Source organism: Myotis lucifugus, unplaced genomic scaffold, assembly GCF_000147115.1.
Source record: "Myotis lucifugus unplaced genomic scaffold, Myoluc2.0 scaffold_332, whole genome shotgun sequence".
In the NCBI taxonomy this organism is placed as follows: Eukaryota; Metazoa; Chordata; class Mammalia; order Chiroptera; family Vespertilionidae; genus Myotis; species Myotis lucifugus.
The window spans coordinates 983,886-1,004,100 of NW_005871380.1; the positions used below are offsets into that span (position 1 = coordinate 983,886).

Genomic DNA, 20,215 nt, shown 5'->3' on the forward strand with positions numbered 1-20,215 from the left:
ATACGGAGATTGCTGAATCATATGGACAAGGTCGATACAAGTTAAATTCGCTTAACCGAAGGAAACTCCATGAACTTGGCACAGATCACCCAGCCCACATAACCAACAATCCGCGCGCCCCCCGCCGGCGCGCAGTGGTACGGCCCACGGGGGCGGGGCCCGGGTCACGTGACGCGGCCGCTGCGGCCATTTTGTTCTGCGGTGCTGGTATTTAGAGCGCAGCGGCTGACTGCTCGGGAGCCTCGCCGCCGCATCCGACCGCTCGCCTCGCGCCCGCTGCCAGCTGCCTGCGCGCCTTGCCCCGCCGGTCCTCGCCCCCGCCTCGGCCTGCTGAGCTCGCCCCCTCCCCACCCGCAGACATGTCCGAGGTCAAGAGCGGCGGCCCCGAGTACGCCTCCTTTTTCGCGGTCATGGGCGCCTCGGCCGCCATGATCTTCAGCGGTGAGCGCCGCGGCAGGAGGGACCCGGGGGGCGCCGGGGCGCGTGGGTCTCGTGCCCAGAGCTGGCCGGGGGTTCGGCGTGTGACGTCACTCTGACGTAATTCCAAGCTGTTGCGGGGGGTCCCGGGCCTCACGTGACCGCGGGCGGGGGTCGGGTTCCAGAAGGCTGCCTGGGCCGTGGGGTGTCCAGGGCGGGACCTACGGGTGGGGCCGGAGTGCGGGTCCCAAGGGTGTCCCAGGGGTACTCGGGCTGGCCTCCCCGCTCCGGTTCCGAGTCGGTGCGGGGGTGGGGCGACGGCGCCGCTGCCATCTTAGCCGGGGGAGCGGTGGGGGGAGGCTGGGGTGGGGGCGCGCGGTCCTGCGCCTGCTCCGCATCCGCCCGCCCTCCTCCTCCTCCCCCCCCCCCCCGGGTCCTGCGGGAAGGCGTGACATCACACCCCAGACAGCTCCCCAGACGGAGGGCCGGCCCTGTCCGTGGGCGGTGGGGATGGGGGATCGGGACCCGATGCTCCCAACCGAGGTGCCCAGCCCTTCCCTTCCCTCCATCGCCTCCTTCCCCCGTCCCGGTCCGATGGGTCTAACCCTGAGGTAGGTGCTTCCGGTTAGGGCTTGTCACTGTTGCCCAATAGCCCTGTGTGGGTTTGTTGGGAAAGCTGGGCTGAGAAGTTGATGCTGAGAGTCGGCAGGAACCAGGGGTGGGAGTGTTTGGAACTGAGACAGCCGAGGACAATGGGAGTCGGGCCAGCATCAGCGCTGGGATGTGTGGACGCTTGCCTGGGAGTGGGTCGCACAGAGAATCTCAGCATTGAGGGGACTGGGTCTCCGTCCCCAGGAGAGTGTTCTAGTTCAGACCCCAATGAATGAGAATGAATGAATGAATGAGTGAATGACCTACCTTCCTTTCCGCAAGGCCTGGTATTGGAAAGGGCTGCCCTAGGCATGGAGAAAGGGGCCTCCCAGCATTCTCTCTGGCACCCTGCTTTTGAAGTTGGGTCTTGACAGTCCTGGGGTGTTGAATTTAGTGAAAATTGGCCTGGGAGAAAGATCCTTGGGGGCAGGCTCAGGAATGTGCCACCCAGGGAGCTGAGTCCTGGCCCAGATGCAGCCCCCGTGGACTGGTCTGGCCTGGTCTGGGTCTGGTTTTTGGCTTTGATGACCACGCCCTGCCCCACCCTACCTGATGAATTGGTAGGCTCCTGATGCAGGTATGTGGAGGGTTTGAACTCCAAACAGTCTCTGCTGACTGTAAACACTTGTGAGGTGGGGACTTGGGGGGCTCTGCTCTCTGGGAGGCCTCCCTTTCCCTGAGCCTGCCTGCCAGTCACGAGCTGCTGAGTGAGCCCTGTCCTTTCTATCATGTGCCAGTAAGAGGTCATTTGTGGTGGGAGAAGTCTGACTTCCCCTTCCCTTCTAGCCAGTGCCTGCTCTTTCCACATCTTCAGGGGCTGACTGCTTCCCAGAACCTCCCAGCAGGCTGCCGGGCCTGCTTACAAAGGCTTTTCTGTGCTTGGCCTCCAGAGATTCTGCCTTACCTGGTCTCCTTGGGGTGCGACTGGTGGCTGTCATTTATTCAACAAGTCTTGATTGAGCTCCTACTATGTGCCAGCCACTTGGAGACATAAGTGAATAAAACACAATGCCTGCCCACCTGGAATTCTGACTGTCACTGTTTGCTCCTGAAGCTGAGTTTGCCTGTTAAGCCCTTTATCTGTATCCTGCTCCTGGTCTCCCTCTGATTACCAGGTGCCTCTCTTTTCCTTCTAGAACTTATTTTGTACTTGCTTTTTAAAAAAATGTATTTTATTGATTTCAGAGAAGGAGAGGGAGAGAGAGAAACATCAATGATGAGAGAATCATTGATCGGCTGCCTCCTGCCCGCCCCCTACTGGGGAACGAACCCACAACCTGGGCATGTGCCCTTGACCAGAATTGAACCTAGGACCCTTCAGTCCGCAGGCCGACGCTCTATCCACTGAGCCAAACCGTCCAGGGCTTACTTGGTACTTCCAATGGAGCCTGACCAGCAGAGCTCCGAAAGTTACTGAGAACAGGATAGCACTGATCTGATCCAGGGCTTTTTTTGCTTGTCCCAAGCTCCTGGGTATTGAGGCCATTCATTCCTATTGTTCTGCATGCAGCTTCACTCCTCCTTTCACTACATGGGGCTAATTGTGGATGACTTCTTATTTCATTTCTCCTTTAAATATGTCCTTCTCCAAGGTTTGTCTTCATCTGCCTCCTTGTGCCTATGAGAACAAACCCCTCAGTGCTCAGGCCTCAGGTGTCGCTGCCTGGCCGACTCCAAGCTCTGTCCCCAGCTCCTGGCCTAGATATTCCCTGGCCTGCCTAGTGCTTTGCTAATTGGTCTTCTTACAACTGAATGAGGCCCGCTCACTCTCAGGCCTCCCCAATCTCCATCTCCCACTTCAGCTTCCTCTTTTTTTTTTAACGTGTGACCAAAAAAAATCCAGTCGATTCTTCATCATGTCTTCCACGAAGCTGTCAGTTGTTCCTTTTCCATAATTTTTGTGACTTCCTCCCTGCTGGTAGACACCTGTGTTTGGTGCTGTGTTCTTGGAACGGCCATCTGATCGCAGTCTCCCATTGGATCTGGAGCCCCATCAGGCTTGGCCTTCAGAGCCATCCGGGGTTTTTTCAGCCACCTGCTGCTCCCCAGCCAGACTGCTTTTCTCTTCTGATGGTCATTCCTGTTTCTTCCCTTTGTTCTTGTGGCCTTCCCAGCCCCAGCTACATGATCTCCCTGCTGCCCTCTGAGAGACGGGCCCAGCTCACTTCCTGCCTCTCGCAGTATTCCAATGCCTGTGATGCTGAGTTCCCTGAAACCATCTCCCACTAAGTGCCATGTGGCCGCCTGTGCTTTCACCCTTGAGCCATGGCACTGGCCCCTTGCACATACGTGACAGCCTGACATGCTGGCCTCCATTAGGAGCCCAAAGGATGCACTGCAACCAGGAGAATTCCAGCAAAGGCTTCATGAAGACAGAGGCCCTGGGCCCCAGGCTGAAGCTGCTGAATGTTTAGGCAAGGCAGTGTTAAGGTGCCTCCGGGACCATGGGGAGGAGGCAATTCAAGTCCCTTTGCCTCACCCTTGCGTCCTCCCTCCAGTAGGTCCCCATCCAGCACTATCTTAGTTAGCATCTCCATTCAGGCTGTTTGGAATCTTCCTGCTCATCATCACCCCTCCACTCAGATGTTACCTCTACGAAGCCCTTTCCCAGACCCATCACTATCCTCCTCCCCACTCTCCTGGAACATGGCATTGTGGGTGGAAGTGCTATATCTGTCTCCTCCCCAAGCTTAGAGCCCTAGGAAGGCAGCGACCCTCTGAGTTCTCCCCTGCTCAGTAATGAGCAGAGTAGGTACCTTGTGGCCCACATAGGTGAACAGAATGTGCAGAGGAATGGCGAGGATTGTCTTGGTCCCTTCCATCTCCAACCCATGTTGTCCTCTGCTCAAGAAGTGCAGTGGAACCCTGGAGAGCAGGTGACTGAGTCAGAAGAGCTGCCTTGACCCGCTGTGGCTCTATTCTGGGCAAAAGTTACTCTAGACTTCCATGCCAGAAGAGGGGAACTTTCAGGAAGGCAGCATACTCTAGGGGGAGAGATGAGGGCAGCGGAAGAGGAGGCAGGCCTTCCTAGAGCCCCACCCCCATTACTGGAGGCCTTGGGCAGAGGCTAGGCTTCGGCGAGTTCTGCCGAGGCCTCAAGGTTGGGCTGGGTGATGGCTCCAGGCCCCCCTGTCTTCCTGTGCCCTGTCTTCTCCTTGGCTTGCCCTTGCTCCTCTGGTTATTGAGAGAGGATCCTCCCCAAACTTAAGGGTCTAGGCCTGCTGTATGGTTGAGGGTGTGCTCATCCCATCAGCACAGAGGCCACCTCTCCTAGCATTGTGTCCCAGGGCAGGGTGGTAGGGAGTTTAGTGGGCAGGGTGGGGAATCCAGGAAATTCTGGCCTGAGAGGACAGGACTTACCAGGTTGCTTTCCCTGACCAGTGGATAGACCCTGTGTGTCCTGGGGCTCTTCCAGCATGTTGGCCCTGGGCATAGCCCTAGGGCCAACAGACTGACCCTGGCCTAACATCTGGGCTGCCAATATGCAGTCTTTTCATGCTTTTCCAGGCCCTTTGTGACCTGAGTGCCTGGGACTCTAGGTGGGACAAAATGTGTCCAGAATCTCCAGCAAGACATCAGGGGCCCAGCTCCTATTTCCTTGTGTGACGCTGCCAGCCTGTTACAGCTCCACTTTTTAGGTCGGGGCAGCTGAGCTGTACTCCTTGGGAGCATGGGAGCTGTACAGCAGGATTGGGGAGTGCTGAGCACAGGTGGGGGTTTCCCAGCAGAGCAGGAGCCTAGATAAGCCACCCAGCCATAAGGACCTCTGGCAGAAGAAAGGAACAGTTACCTGTGTTTCTTGAGTGCTTGGCTGTGACCATTACCCCTGAGGGTCACCTCCTGCCCCTGGCTGGGTGCCACCTTCATTGTTCCCTGTGATAATGGGGTGGCCCTCAGCTGTGTCAGAGCTACCACCGAGGTTCTGGCTCCAGATGCCTGGGCTCACTTTGCCTCCTCCCAACAGCCTTGGGTGCTGCCTATGGTACCGCCAAGAGTGGCACTGGCATCGCGGCCATGTCTGTCATGCGACCAGAGCTGATCATGAAGTCCATTATCCCAGTGGTCATGGCTGGCATTATTGCCATCTATGGCCTGGTGGTGGCAGTCCTTATCGCCAACTCCCTGAATGAAGGCATCAGTCTGTACAGGTGAGTGCTGGGTTCCTCCCACCACACCCGGCCTGCCCCGGTTCAGGCCACTGCATAGGGCTGGAGGGCTGGGGAGTGGGCTAGTGGCCTGTGCCTGTCTTCCCCAACAGGCAGCTAATGTCTATCCTGTGTCCTCTCTCCCCCAGGAGTTTCCTCCAACTGGGCGCTGGTCTGAGTGTGGGCCTCAGTGGGCTGGCAGCTGGCTTTGCCATTGGCATTGTGGGTGACGCCGGTGTGCGGGGCACTGCCCAGCAGCCCCGACTATTCGTGGGCATGATCTTGATCCTCATTTTCGCAGAGGTGCTGGGTCTCTACGGTCTCATCGTCGCCCTCATCCTCTCCACAAAGTAGCTCCTCTCAAAGCCCACCAGCCACAGGATATGATGTAAAGACCACCCCCTCCTCATTCCAGAATGAACAGCCTGATACACATGCACGGGGCAGCTGCCCCCCTCTACCCCCAAGTAGTTGGTCTTGTAAATGCGCAGTGTCCTAGTGCCCATTGTCTGTTGCCCCCACCCGCCCCGTGCCGTGGACATCTGGGCCCACTCATCATCACCCATCCAGGTCCCCTGACCAGTGAGGATGGTGGCTTCTAGCCACCCCCACCCACTTACCTGCCCTAGAGTGCTCTGTGTATAGGGATGAATTGGAGTTGTCGTTTTCACTGGATGTTTATTTATAAAGATTTGACCTGTTCGCACGTCTGTGGAGCAGCCCTACAGTCTCCCAACTATAATAATCTTTAGAGTGTCGCTTTGTGGGGTTACCGTGTGCCCTGAGACCTTTTGTATGGAACCACTGTCCTCCAGCCCTAGCTGCGGGGCCATGAGCTGGGCCTGCGAGGCCCAGAGCCGTGTCCAATAAAATTCTCGGATGTGACTGGACATCTGTGTGTGTGCTTGTGTGGGCCCGGGGAAGGGGCGGGCTGCTGAGCCGCGGCGTCAGAGCGCCGTAGGGTGCGCGGTCACGTGGGCACGCTGGTCACGTGGCGTGCGCTGTAGTCAGCTGAGGGTCATGTGGGTGGGGCCCCGCTCCGGCGCCCCCAGCTGAGCTCGGCTCATTTGGCTCAAGATGCGCGACGGAAAGGGCGCTTCGCGGGCCCCGGTGCTCCGGTTCACCAACTGCCGCATCCTGCGGGGCCGAAGGCTGCTCAGGTGGGGCGTGGGGCCGGCGGGTGCGGCGCCTGGCGCTGCGGGAGTGGAGCCGGCGGGCGCTGGCCTGGCCTTGGTGGACGCGGGTTGGGTGCAGGGTGCTGGGTCGGCGACACGAGCCCCACCCCTCTCTGTCCGCAGGGAGGATCTGTGGGTGCGCGACGGCCGCATTCTGGACCCAGAGAAGCTCTTCTTTGAGGAGCGGCTCGTAGCCGACCAGCAGCGGGACTGCGGGGGCTGCATCCTGGCGCCCGGCTTCATTGACGTGCAGATCAACGGTGCGGGTCAGGGCCTGGGTGTGGAGACCCAGGGGCGGAGCTCTGAGCACCGTGCGACCTCCTCTTTTCTGTGGCCACAGGTGGATTTGGCGTTGACTTCTCTCAGGCCACAGAGGATGTGGGTTCGGGAGTAGCCCTGGTAGCCCAGAGGATCCTGTCGCACGGAGTCACCTCTTTCTGTCCCACCTTAGTCACTTCGCCACCAGAGGTTTATCACAAGGTGAGGTCAGGCGCCGGCCTCAAGCCAAGGGGGCCCGAGAAGTAGCCAGCTCCTTAATTTTCAGATACCATCTCCTCTCCCCACAATGCCCCTGGGCACTTGGGTCTGACCTTACCTGCTGACCTTCCTCCATCTGGTCCTTCCGGGTCCTGTCCCCTGGTCGTTCTCAGATTCAGGTGTCCCTCTGCCTGCTGCCCTGGGCCCGCTGTCATTTCCGGTCTGTCTGCTGCAGCTGTCCCCACAGGCCTCTACATTTGCTGCCTCAGCACCTTCACCTGCCACATGCCTTTCCCACTCTGTACTCTGGCTCCTTCCAGGTTCCAGAATCTGCTCCTAGATGAAGGCCATGGGGACTTTCCCATTGCCACATCCTTGGCCCCTTCTCAGGCCTTTCCCTGGCTAACCTGCCTGTGGTATACGGTGTGTGGTAACCTTCCAGAGAGAAGCTCCATTGTACTCCAGCCTTTCTCTGCTGCAATGGCCTACACCCCACACCCTCCCACTCTACTTCTGACCTGCAAGTCCTGCTGTTCAGGTGTCAGGTGTCCTTTTTCCTTTAAGAAATTTTACTTTTCATGCAGGTTCTTCACTTTACTCTTTGCCACATTTAATTATTTGGTCTCATTCTCTGTGTGTATGTTCTTTTTTCCCTGAGGTGTTTGAGAGTAGGTTGTATAGGTCGTGCCTCTTCTTAACTATTTCTTAAAAGCATGGGTATTCTGTTGTGTAGGCATAATAGAGTTATTGAGTTTAGGAAATTGTTATCTTTTAAACTACCATCTTTGTTCCAATTTTGTAGTATTTTTTCTTCCAGTACAGGATCCATTTCAGGATCACTGATTGCGTTGCCCTCTGTGGGCTTCCCTCCTGGGAGTGTGGAGATAGCACCAGAGCCAGGAGCCGTGTGAGGTGGATGTGGGCTCCTGACTTCTGTAATCTGTCAGCTGGGAGACTCCTTACTCCTTCTGAGCCTTGGTTTCCTCAAACCTAAAGTGAGAATAATAATGGTATTCATCTTTTAGAGTTGTTGGGTGCTCAGCACTGTGCTTGGTGCATATTAAGCACTAGCTAAATGTCAGCTATGGGCATCGTTCTGGAAATTGATCACAGCTCTCCCATCACAGAGTCAGGTGTTAAAAACCAAACTCATCTTCCTGCCACAGACTCGCACCTGATTCCGTGCTTTCTCTCCTGGTCATCATCCTATAATTTACCGAACCTGAAATCCTGGAACATGCTCTCCCTCCTACTTCTTTGTTCTTTGTCTTCCCCCTTCCCAGGCCCCACCAGTGAGGCTTAGTAACTATTATCCTAGTCTCCTGAAGAGTGTACAGGGCTCAGCACAGTACTCACACTCCTCCTCTGCTCTTATCTGCAGGATAAACACCACCTTCCCAAACATTCTCTCCCTACCTGCCAAGCATTGGCTCTGCCCAGGCACATTCCAGCGATTCCAGGCGGTTGCTCTCCTGCCCACCCCCACCCCTCACCCCCAGCCCCCTGCCTTTCTATGTCTGCTGCACCAGCTGGTTCACATCCTTCCCCACCTACCTGTGCAGTACATTGGCCCATCATGATACAAACTGAGATCTTTTTCCTTAGGAGAAGGACCTTCTGGCCAGAGGACTCTTATTTTCTTCCCAGCACTCACCAACCCCCTTCAACACTTACAGGATAAAGACCTTGGGAAGCAGAGAATAAACTGATTTATAGTGGAAATTGTTGAGGGCTTTGAACATAAAAATTTTAACACAGGTATCATCTTAGAAACTACAGGACTGCTCATTTGGCTGTCTCCCCTACCCCTACCCCTACTCCCATCCACCCCCACCTTATTCCATGGCCCATTCATACTGAGCAGAACTAGATTGCCTCTTTGTCAGAGTTACCCAGGTTTTGTCATCATGCTCTGGTCCATTGAGACCACCTGCTCTTTTTCTGGGGGTGTCCTCCAGTCTTGCCCTTTTCTGTCCTTCCAGGAGGAAGGTTGGCTTGCACTGTTCTCTGCTTCTCTGAGGCAAGATCAGGTACCTCCTCAGGGGGCAGCCAGGCCATGGCCTATGGCCCCCACATCTTCTACACTTTGACCTCTCCCACTTTTTCCTCCCTTGTAGGTGCCTCATTCCCTTCACCTCTAGACTGTTTTTTATTCTGTTCTCTCTACTTAATGCTCTCTCGCTTTCCCTCTTAAAACTCTGTTCTGGAAAAACTCATCCATTGTCTTTTCTTTCATCTTTAATGAACTTGTATATGTTATAACTTACATGGCTTATTGGGAAAAATAGTAGCCCTTTGCCCCCACACTTCTCACTGAGGGACAGTCACTTTCTTTATTTTTTATATATTTTTTAATGGGACAGTCACTTTTAACTCAGTTGACCCTTTGGAATTTACCCTTGTATCTCTAAAAACTATGCTGGTCCTCCTGCTTGACTTTTCAGTTTAGAGCAGTATTATTGGCTTCCCATCAGGAAAGATGATTGGCTCTCTTTGGCCTCTTTTAGCTCTTTCGCTTCTTATCCTCCCCAAATAGTTTCTTGCAATTTTTGTTAGATTAGTCACTGGGACTGTGTAAAGAGGACTTGTAGCTCATTTACATTTAAAAAAAGTCCTCACCTGAGGATTTTCCATTGCTTTTAGATAGAGTGGAAGGGAGAGAGCAAGGGAAGGGGGCGGGGCAGAGAGAAAGAGAAACATCAGTGTGAGAGACATATCGATTGGGTGCCTCCTGCATCCTGCATGCTGACCAGGGCTGGGAACGAGCCTGCAATCCAGGTATGTGCCCTTGACTGGGAATCCAACCCGAGACCCTTTGGTGCTCGGGGCTGACACTAACCACTGAGAAACACCAGCCAGGGCTACATTTTAAAAAATATTTTTTTAAATTGATTTTTAGAGAGAGAGGAAAGGAAAGGGAGAAAGAGAAACATCAGTGTGACAACGGAGCATCAATCAACTACCTCCTGCACGGCCGAACCCCAGGCCTGTGCCCTGACGGGGATCAAACCAGCAACCTTTTGGTGTAGGGGATGATGCTCCAATCAACTGAGCCACACCGGCCAGGGCTGCATAGTTTTTTATCTGCTGACTTAATTCCAGGCTTTCTGCCAGTTGTCTCTTTCCTCTTTTGGGATATTTAGACAGACCAAGGATTCCATCTGTTTCGTCGTCTTGTGGAAGCCTTGGGACCTACTTTTCCAGCACTGGCTGCTGGCCTTACCTGGCCAAGCTGTCCTGGGAGTCCCCTTACCCTCACTTGGAGGGGGTCCTCTGGCCTCTTTCTGCTGGATCTTTCTGTATCCTGTGTCTTCCTCTCTGCTGGTTTACACCTTTGTTTGGTGGAGCACATCCTCCAGTGACTTTCGGAGAGAGGGGTCGTAAGATGTAAAGGTTTTGAGATCTCGATAGTCCAAAAACGTTGTCTCTGGACTGATGGTTTGGCTAGGTTAGAATTCTAATTGAGGAGTCATTTTTCTCTAGAATTTTAAAGGCATTTAACTTCCAGAGTAGCTAATGAAAACTTGGAAACCATCTGACCCCGGATCCTTTGTGTGTGACCTGTTTCTTCCCTCTGGAAACTTGTGGGATCTTCCCTTTGTTCCTGGGTTCTAAAGTCTCAGGGTGACGCCCGAGCCACTTTGGCTCAGTGGATAGAGCGTTGGTCTGTGGACTGAAGGGTCCCAGGTTTGATTCTGGGAAAGGGCACATGCCTGGGTTATGGGCTGGATCCCCAATAGGGGACATGCAGGAGGCAGCCGATCAATGATTCTCTCTCATCATTGATGTTTCTATCTCTCTATCCCTCTTCCTTCCTCTCTAAAATCAATAAAAATATATTTTTAAAAATAAATAAAAAATAAAGTCTCAGGGTGACATTTTGGGGACTGGGGGGAGCTCTTCTACTTTGCTGGCTTTTGTTGGGCCCTGACAGTCTGGAAGTCCTGTTTTGGGTTTTTTGTTTGTTCGTTTGTTGTGGGTTTTTTTGTTTTGTTTTTTTGCTATTCTTGAATTATTTCTTTGATGATTTTTCTCCATCATTTCTTTGTCTTTTCCTTCTGGAAGTTATTGTGCTGTTGGGCCTCCTGGATGGCGACTCTCCTTTTATTCTCTCCTTTCTTCCTCGTTGACTGTTTTCTGAACATTCTCTTAGCTTTTTTTATCTTCCAGTTCTTCTCTTATTTTTCTTTTTTTTTGCTTTAGTGCATATTTTTGTTAACCTAAAAATAAAAAGGCCTTTTAAAGTGAGAGGCAGCCCTGGCCAATATAGCTCAGTTGGTTAAAGCGCCATCCTGATACACCAAGGTTGTGGTGGGTTCAATTCAGGGCATGTACAAGAATCAACCAAGGCCCTGGCCAGTGTAGCTCAGTGTTTTGGGCATTGTCCCGTGCACCTAAGGGTTGTGGGTTTGTTCTCTGGTCAGGGCACGTGTCCAGGCTCAATCCCCAGTAAGGGGTGTGTAGGAGGCAGCCAATTAATAATTCTCTCTCATCATTGATGTTTCTATCTCTCCCTTTCCCTTCCTATCTGAAATAAATAAATATATATATATATATTTTTTTTTTTAAAAAAAGAATCAACCAATGAATGCATAAATAAGTGGAGCAGCAAATCAATGTTTCTCCCTTCCTCTCTCTAAAAATCAATAAATAAAAAATTTTAAAATAAATAAAGTGAGAGGCAAAGGATTTATTTGAGATCAAGGAATAGCTATTTGGGAAGCACTGATTTAGGCAGCAGTCCAAGTAATGTTCTGATTTGGAGACAAAAGCAATGGGTATTTATATGAATGAGAAGGGGAAGTGGAACAGTTACATCAATTGAAGGAAGGCATTTTTATTGGTGTGTATAATATAACAGTTGATGTTAATGCTTTTATAATTAAATAATAATATTAAATAATATGTTATTATTTTTAGAGAGAGTGAGAGGAGAGAGACATTGATGTGAGAGAGAAACATCCATTGGTTGCCTCCTGATGGGATTGACCCCACAACTTGGGTATGTGCCTTGATCGGGAATCGAACTTGTCACCTTTTAGTGTATGGGACAACGCTCCAACCATTGAGTCACACCGGCCAGGGAAATAGTGATGTTAATTCTAAAGAATCTTTTTAATTTTCAGTGCAGTAGTCATAATAACTGCTTTCTTGTTATCTTTGCAAACAGTTCTTTGGGATACAATGTTACTTAAGCCCAGTCCAGATGGTTTATTTTGCCCTGTTTTAACATTTCAAAAATGTAAGGTATAAGATGTGCAAGGGAGTTCCTCTGGCATGGTAGCTCTGGTTCCATTATATAGTGACATTTATTATATATTTTTGGCACTTTAATGTGCAAGTGCTTGCTTTCCCCCCGTAATGTTCTTTTTTTCTAACATCCCATTCTTTTTGTTATTGTTGTTATTGTTTGTTTTGTTTTAAGAATAGTTTATTGATTTTTATTTATTTATTTATTAATATAAAGGCTTTTTAAAAAAATCTTTATTGATTTCAGAGAGGAAGGGAGAAGGAGAGAGAGATAGAAACATCAATGATGAGAATCATTGATCAGCTGCCTCCTGCACGCCCCCTACTGGAGATCAAGCCTGCAACCCAGGCATGTGCCCTTGTCTGGAATAGAACCTGGGACCCTTCAGTCCGCAGGCTGATGCTTTATCCACTGAGCCAAGCTGGCTAGGGCAGTTTATTGATTTTTAGAGAGAGGAAGGGCGAAGAGAGAAACATCATTGTGAGAGCATAACATTGATTGCCTGCCTCTTACACACTCTCTACTGGGGATTGAGCCCACAACCCAGGCATGTGCCCTGACCAGGAATTGAACCAGCAACTGCCTGGTGCATTGCAGGACGCTCCAACAAACTGAGACACACCAGCCAGAGCTCACATCCCATTCTTATTTCATGGGTACGAGACCTCTCTTACTTGTTCTCCTTTCCTTGGGTTTTTGCTCCCAACCAGGTGTGTCCTTTCAGAGGCTTTCTCAAGCTGGTAGGCCTTGGTCATCTATTCTGATTGAGAGCAGTTCTCAGCTAGCCACCAGGAGCACCAGGGGGTGTTCCTGAGAGCACCCTTAGGTTGAGATCCCTGAGTCCTTCCTCCTGAGCTGGTCAAATCCCCAGAGAAGAGTCTTGTTCTGTTCACAGGGAACAATCCTGACTGGTGACATTCAGGGAGCATTAAAAATATAAACTTCAGCCCTAGCTGGTTTGGCTCAGTGGATAGAGCGTCGGCCTATGGACTGAAGGGTCCCGGGTTTGATTCCAGTCAGGGGCACATGCCTGGGTCGCGGGCTCGATCCCTGGTGTGGGGCATGCAGGAGGCAGCTGATCAATGTGTTTCTCGCATCATTGATGTTTCTATCTCTCCCTTTCCCTTCCTCTCTGAAATCAATAAAATATACACTTCAGCCCTAGCCGGTTTGGTTCAGTGGGTAAAGCATCAGCCCGCAGACCGAAGGGTCCCAAATTCGATTCTGGGCAAGGCACGCGTACTTTGGTTGCAGGCTTGATCCCTGGCCCTGGTTGGGGTGCATTCGGGAGGCAACCAATCAATGTGTCTCTCTCACATTGATATTTCTCTGTCTCTCCCCCTCCCTTCCACTCTCTAAAAATCAAAGGAAAAATATCTTTGGGGGTATGTATATGTATGTATGTATATATATATGTATAAAAACTTCAGGCCCTGGCCAGGTAGCTCAGTTGGTTAGAGCATTGTCCCAATGTGTCAAGGTTGCAGTTGGTTAGAGCATTGTCCCAATGTGTCAAGGTTGCAGGTTCAATCCCTGGTCAGGGCACATACAAGAATCAACCAGCCGAAACTGGTTTGGCTCAGTGGATAGAGCGTCGGCCTGCGGACTGAAGGGTCCCGGGTTCAATTCCGGCCAAGGGCATGTACCTGGGTTGCGGGCACGTCCCCAGTGGGAGATGTGCAGGAGGCAGCTGATCGATGTTTCTCTCTCATTGATGTTTCTAACTCTCTATCTCTCTCCCTTCCTCTCTGTGAAAAATCAATAAAATATATTAAAAAAAAAAAAAGAATCAACCAATGAATGTCTAAATAAGTGGAACAACAAATCAATGTTTTTCTCATTCTCTCTCCCTCCCTCTCTCCAAAACCATACATTTCATTTTAATTGCCCCATTTTCTGCTTCTACCCACTTGTGCGGTTTACTTCTCTAGGCTCTTGGCAGGGCGTACTCGGAGATCCAGCTGCTCTTTAACGAGGCTCCTGCTGTTTGTCCCCTCACTTCTCAAGGCACCAGTTGTTGCCGGCCTGAGCCCATGGGGGCTTTGGGGCCTTGTTTCCTTCCTTCCCCCACAGTGCATGGCTGCCCACATCTGCCCCGCATCCACTTGTTGGGCTCCAAGCAGGGTTAGCCTACCCTTCTCCTGTCCTCTCTGTCACACCAGGTTTAAGGCTCTTAAATACCTCTGTACTCTGTCCCAGGCTCACCCAGGGACTTGACAGTATTCTGTGGGCTCCTTCCCCACCTTGAAGGAGGGAGATGTGGGCTGGGACGCCTGCCTGCCCACCCACCTCCAGGATCACTACATTGTGTGAGCACCTGTCACACACAAGTGACCCTCACGACTGTGTCCAGCTCTAGGCACAGTATGGCCGTTCTGTCAGTGCCTGAAACCCTGCTTTTGCCCCTTGCTCTGCCTGGATTGCACATACTCCTTCTGCCTCTGGCCTTCAGGGAGGCCAGGCCCATCACCCTGTCTGGGTCCAAACCCTTGGGGCATGCTGCCTGGACTTGGGCCATCTTGAGGAGCATGCACCTGACCCTTGCCTGGGGGTCTCCTCGCCTCCTGGTCCTCATAGGCAGGCCAGTCTTACATCCCAGGCCTGTCATTCTTGGTGCTGCTGACTGCCCTGCTGGTTCTGAGCACCATGCTTTCCCTGACCATGGTTGGGGGCCTTTGACCATCTTCTAATACCTGAGGGAAGGCCAGTGAGCACTAGACTAGGCTCCGAACTGTGACCTTGGCTGGGCTGTAACGTTGGTGCTGGGCCACTGGGGGCAGGGCTTTAACAGCTGGTTCCCCCCAGGTCCTTCCTCAGATCCCTGTGAAGAGTGGTGGTCCCCATGGGGCAGGGGTCCTCGGTGAGTGGCTGACCCCTCTCCTCGCCCCCACCCTGGGAGGTTCCTATGGGACCTGTTGGCAGCCCCTACTCTTCCAGATGCCCAAATGGGGTGGGAGGGTGGGCAGGTGAGAGGGGCAGGGGCTGCAGGGTGAGAGGCCTGCTGGAGCCATCCACTCCCTCCTACCAGGTGTGCACCTGGAGGGCCCGTTTATCAGCCGGGAGAAGCGGGGTGCACACCCCGAGGCCTACCTGCGCTCTTTTGAGGCCAATGCCTTCCACGATGTTCTGGCCACCTACGGGTCCCTGGACAACGTTCGCATTGTGACGCTGGCGCCTGAGTTGGGCAGTAGCCATGAGGTGATCCGGGCACTGACGGCGCGTGGCATCTGTGTGTCCCTAGGTGAGGGGGTCTGTCCCCACCCGAGGGGGAAGGCAGCCCGGGGCTCCTGGGCGGGTGGCAGAACCTGAGTGCAGGTGCCTGTGCAGGGCACTCCGTGGCTGACCTGCAGGTTGCCGAGGAAGCCGTGCAGAGCGGGGCTACCTTCATCACCCACCTCTTCAACGCCATGCTGCCTGTGAGTGCTGCCCCAGCTCCCGGTGGGTGGGCTGGGGGCTCCTGCTGTCGCTCAGCTTCTCCATCCCGGCCCTGCCCAGTTCCACCACCGGGACCCTGGCATCGTGGGGCTCCTGACGAGTGACCGGCTGCCCCCCGGCCGCCACATCTTCTATGGAATGATCTCCGATGGCATACACACCAACCCCGCAGCCCTGCGCATCGCCCACCGGGCCCATCCCCAGGGTGAGCGCCTGGGCAGGGAGGGGGCAGGTAGGAGGACCATGTGGGGCAGGTCTTGAGGCCTCTTCATCCCCAGGGCTGGTGTTAGTCACCGACGCTGTCCCTGCCCTGGGCTTGGGCAATGGCCGACACACGCTAGGGCAGCAGGAGGTGGAAGTGGATGGGCTGACGGCCTATGTGGCAGGTGAGTGACCATTGTCCCCACTGGCTGCCCACATTAGAAGAGCCCCTTAGCCCCTCTGGTGGGATGCAAGAACCTAGGTGTCCCCAGCCAACCCACACCCCATCCAGTGTGCCTGGTGGCCCCTGCCCTCCACCCCCCAGAGCCTGCCCTCTCTGCTCTCAAGGCACCAAGACACTGAGCGGCAGCATAGCTCCGATGGACGTCTGCATTCGGCATTTCCTGCAGGCCACAGGTCAGCGAGGCTGGTGTGTGTGTGTGTGCATGTTGGGGGTGGAGGTTGCATCTCAGAGAAGCTGGACATCCCTTGTCTGTCATGTCTAGTGGGTTCCTCAGGGATGGGCATTAGTAAGTTGGTAAGGTCCCACCCATAGGGAGGGGGAGAGGAGGACAAGCAAGCAAAGAGCTGGAACCCAGGGTGACAGGCACCCAAGCCAGGGCACCCAAGACTTTGCCCCACATGAGAGCAGGGCATTGGTTCGGGGCCTGTGGGATTGCAGGACTTAGCAGGTACAGAGCTGTGATGAGGTGGAGGGGGCCAGGGCAGCAATCCAGGCTCCGGGGTCAGGCTGTATGTTCTAGGGGAGGTGGGTCGGGGTTATCTGGCAGAGGTTGTGGTTGGCCAGGCCCCATGGGGCTCTTTGCAGCACCCGGTTAGGGTGTCATCTGGGAGCTGAGGGTCACCAGGGTCCAAGATGCTGTTTAGAGCAGCAAGGAGACAGGCTGGGAGGCAGGAGACAGCTGTGGCCTGGCCTGGGAGTGATGCAGGAGGCGGAGGAAATTGGGTTTGGTTATTTGACTTCTTGGTAGGGGCAGAGCACCAAGCCCTAGGTGGCCTCATAGATGCCCAGGGTACTGCTTTCTTGTGGGGGTGCTCCCCCTGGGACCCAGAAGGAGGGTCCCCACAGGGTTGGGATGGGTGAATGGCTGCGAGGGATGAGACTGGGGGGTCTTGTCGACCTGCTGCAGAGTCCTGGGACATGTCCTTCCCCCCCACCACCCCCCATCCCTAGGACTTGGAGCTCCAGGGCTGTGGGGGCGGGGGAGGATGGTCACCCAGCTGTGTCTCATGAGCAGGCTGCAGTGTGGAGTCGGCCCTGGAGGCTGCGTCACTGCACCCCGCCCAGCTACTGGGACTGGAGAAGCTCAAGGGAACCCTGGACTTTGGAGCTGATGCAGGTCAGGGTCCAAGGTCGGGTGGCCCGGGCAGCCTGAAGATTCAGGAGTTCTTGGGAGGCCTGGGTCAGGGACAGGGTGGGCAGAAGGGTGGACTCTCCCCAACGTCCAGGCAGCCTCACCCAGCAACCAGCCTCGGTCTGGCCCCACTCCCCCAGCAGGCCAGGCTTCTGACATCTGAGACTAGGTTGGGCAGGGGGCTCCTGGACCCTTATTTCTTCCTCCCACTGCCAGAGTCTCGTTCCAGGGCCTCAGTCAGTCTGTGCTGGGTCAGGGCATCCTCTCCTGCACAAGTTGTGCCCCAGGCTTTGGCTTTCCCACCTGCCTTGGGCTGGGGTAGGAGGGGCAGCCCCACCCCTGCCTCCTGCTCACAGTCCACCTTTGACCCAGACTTCGTGGTGCTCGACGACTCCCTCCACGTTCAGGCCACCTACATCTCAGGAGAGTTGGTGTGGCAGGCCGAGGAGGCCAGGCAGTGACCTGGGACCGCAGCTGGAAAGGACACCCAGCCTCACCCGGACACTGACAATACTGGGCTGCTGAGGAGCTGGTCTCCGAGGAGTGAATGGGAACCCTGCCCCAGGTGAATGACCTTAGCCCTGGAGGCGACTGGCTTGGATAAACCATCTTCCCCAAAGGGACTTGCCTGGTCTCTGAGTTTTGCTTCAAAGCAGGCTTCTTGCTGTTTCCACTCTCACCCTGGTGGCCCTCCTGGGGCTGGGGGTTGGGGTTGTGGCTTAGGATTGGGAGTGGGTGGACTCCAGCTCAGCCCAGCCTTGCAAGGAGGCGTCAGGGGGTCTGTTAGAAGGTGTGTGAGGCCTGCAGACTTGCAGGCAGGGGTGTCATTTGGAAATGAATGGAGGGCGGAGGGGAAGCCTCAGGCTATAGGTTGAAAAGCTGAAAACTGGCAGGAAGAGGCTGGGGGACAGTGAGTGGGGACACCCTCAGAAGTTACCTGCTGTGGGGCTGAGGGAAAGGGTACATCTTGGAATTTTAAACAGGAGAGCATTGGTCTTAGAGACATTAAGAATATGGGCAGGGAATGTCTTAATTTGTGCTCTCAAGGGGGCACTGCAGAGGTTTGGGAGGTAGGTGTGTGGGTGTCCTGTGGTCTCGCTCTCTGCACATCACCCAGCACTCCTCTCTCACCCTCAGAGGGATCCACACTGGCCTCCGGACCCCAGGTTGCCCAGCTCTGATTTCAGGAGGCAGTGGTTGGAGGACCCCTGAGCTGACCGTGGCCACTGCTCCCTGGCCTGCCTGACTGGACCAGCCCTCATCCCACCTTCATGAGCCCCCAAGGTCATCCAGGCTCTGAATCTTTTGGAATCTTTTCTGAACAACCCAACTCCCAAGAGGGCTCCAGGAGCCATCCTGTACTCTGGTGTCTGTACAGCTGTAGGTAACGCTGTCTGCTGTTGGTGGGCAGTTTGTGGTGACCAGTCCTGTGCCCTGCAGGACACAGGGTCCAACTGGACCCACCTTCCGAGTCTCCTCTCCCTGGCAAAGGTCCTTGGGAGAGGGCGGATGAGCTCGACTAACAGGTTAGCAGCTGAGCAGCGGTTGTCGGCACTTTCCTGGTACTGGGCCTCATTCGTGATTATGGGTATTCACTTGCTCCGTTCGCCCGCCAAAAATCCAAAGGGCTGTCCTGTTTGTCATCTGGGGCACTGAGTCCCAGAGCTGGTGAGCATCGGGCCAGCACTTGGCCTGGCCTAGCCAACCGTGGGAGCCTTCCTCAGACCTGTCCGCTCTCTGGGTGGAGAACCGAGGAGGGACTGGTTGAGATGGTGGCCAGCCAGGTGACACCAGAGATGACAGGGGCCAGCACGGCTGGGAAGAAAGAGCACTCAGGCAAAGGGAGCTGCCCCACAACGCACAGGCTTAGTGTGTTGGAGGAACAGAACTAGTGGCCACTGGGGCTGGGGCTGGGCCCTGCAGCTGCAGGGAGAGTTCTGATGTTATTTGAAGTGTAGAGGCAGTGGCTGGAGTATCTTTTTTTTTTTTTTTTTAATTGTGGTAAAATACATGTAACAATCACCATTTTTTATCATTTTTAAAAATATATATATTTTTATTGATTTCAGAGAGGAAGGGGGGGGGAGAGAAAGAGAGAAACATCAATGATGAGAGAGAATCATTGATCGGCTGCCTTCTGCATGCCCCCTACTGGGGACTGAGCCTGCAACCGAGATATGTGCCCTTGACTGGAATCGCACCCAGGACCCTTCAGTCCACAGGCCAACGCTCTATCCACTGAGACAAACCAGCTAGGGCATTTTTTATCATTTTTAAGTATACAGGTTGTTGGCATTAAATACATTCACATTGTGCAATCATCACCACCATCTCCAGAACGTTTTCATCACCCCAAACGGAAATTGCACCCATTAAACACTAACCCAAATTCCCCCTCCCCCAGCCCTGGCATCTGCCTGTCCACTTTGTTTCTAAGTCTGAGGCTGCCATTTAAGTTTGCCTTTGAGTTGCTGGGGGGGTTGGTGCTGGGGGTGGTAAGGAGACCCTGAGGGGCCGGTGGCAGTGGGATGAGATGAGACAGGCTTGCCCAGGTGGCAGTGAAATGAGCCAGGCTGGCCCTACTCTGGGTGTGGAGTGGGAGGCAGGGGAGGTGATGCTAGGTGTGTGCCTGACTCACTGGAGTGGGGGTGACTCACTGAGATGCGGAGGCTGAGCTAGGATCCCTGGGGAGGGACCTGGTGTACTCTCAGGATCTCCCTGGCCTGTTTAATGTGTGTGCATGGGAAGGCTCGAGGGCCCAGTGTTGGTCCGAGCCTGGCCCAGGGACTGGTTTGGCCCAGGCTGCCACCACATCTTTTTTTTTTAAAACATATATGAGTGTTTATTCCAGTACTGCTGGCAGTATGGGAGAGCAGCAGGTCATCCACAAAAATCTGCTCTGCAGCCTCCCATAAGCCAGCTGCTTGTACAGATTGGACAAGGATTGCATGGGGAAGCAGGGACTACAGGCATGAGGAAGTAGGAGGTGGGGTGGGACTCCACTGTTTGGGCAACAGGCTGTTAATCTTTCCATGCTAACATATCGGTTCCCGAATGAGAGTGGTTCCAAGGTTGACTCCCAGTCCC

The 20,215-nt window shown here is 53.9% G+C and overlaps 2 protein-coding genes across 6 annotated transcripts in view; both read left to right on the forward strand.

The window, feature by feature from the left end:
* The first annotated feature begins 187 nt into the window (after positions 1 to 187).
* Positions 188 to 6,103, forward strand: ATP6V0C (ATPase H+ transporting V0 subunit c). The gene is made up of 3 exons (XM_006100929.3): positions 188 to 441; positions 5,033 to 5,216; positions 5,363 to 6,103. Exons 1-3 carry the CDS (start codon positions 360 to 362, stop codon positions 5,565 to 5,567), a joined length of 471 nt encoding a protein of 156 aa, XP_006100991.1. The 5' UTR covers positions 188 to 359; the 3' UTR covers positions 5,568 to 6,103.
* A 47-nt stretch (positions 6,104 to 6,150) lies between these two features.
* The window catches only part of AMDHD2 (amidohydrolase domain containing 2), a 41,863-nt gene continuing 27,798 nt past the window's right edge, over positions 6,151 to 20,215 (forward strand). The window contains exons 1-11 of one of the 5 annotated variants that reach the window (XR_001350658.2): positions 6,151 to 6,373; positions 6,512 to 6,648; positions 6,729 to 6,868; positions 14,922 to 14,976; positions 15,145 to 15,357; positions 15,444 to 15,532; positions 15,612 to 15,756; positions 15,975 to 16,169; positions 17,012 to 17,113; positions 17,501 to 17,693; positions 18,266 to 19,113. Coding sequence is in view for 2 of the 5 variants with exons in the window: in XM_014466328.2 (XP_014321814.1) it covers positions 6,291 to 6,373; positions 6,512 to 6,648; positions 6,729 to 6,868; positions 14,922 to 14,976; positions 15,145 to 15,357; positions 15,444 to 15,532; positions 15,612 to 15,756; positions 15,975 to 16,169; positions 17,012 to 17,113; positions 17,501 to 17,589 (1,248 nt within the window). In the remaining 3 variants the exon portion in view is untranslated. Of the gene's footprint in view, positions 6,374 to 6,511; positions 6,649 to 6,728; positions 6,869 to 14,921; positions 14,977 to 15,144; positions 15,358 to 15,443; positions 15,533 to 15,611; positions 15,757 to 15,829; positions 15,938 to 15,974; positions 16,170 to 17,011; positions 17,114 to 17,500; positions 17,752 to 18,265; positions 19,114 to 20,215 lie in introns of those variants that run through there. The other 4 variants (XM_014466329.2, XR_002832169.1, XR_001350659.2 and 1 more) reach the window with 4 other exon arrangements.

Bases quoted from the DNA above. Each gene is read 5' to 3' on its own strand.
- ATP6V0C (XM_006100929.3), top strand. From the start codon at position 360: ATGTCCGAGGTCAAGAGCGGCGGCCCCGAGTACGCCTCCTTTTTCGCG. The intron at 442-5,032 runs GTGAGCGCCGCG...TCCTCCCAACAG, and splicing joins GGCCGCCATGATCTTCAGCG to CCTTGGGTGCTGCCTATGGT. The intron at 5,217-5,362 runs GTGAGTGCTGGG...TCTCTCCCCCAG, and splicing joins GAAGGCATCAGTCTGTACAG to GAGTTTCCTCCAACTGGGCG.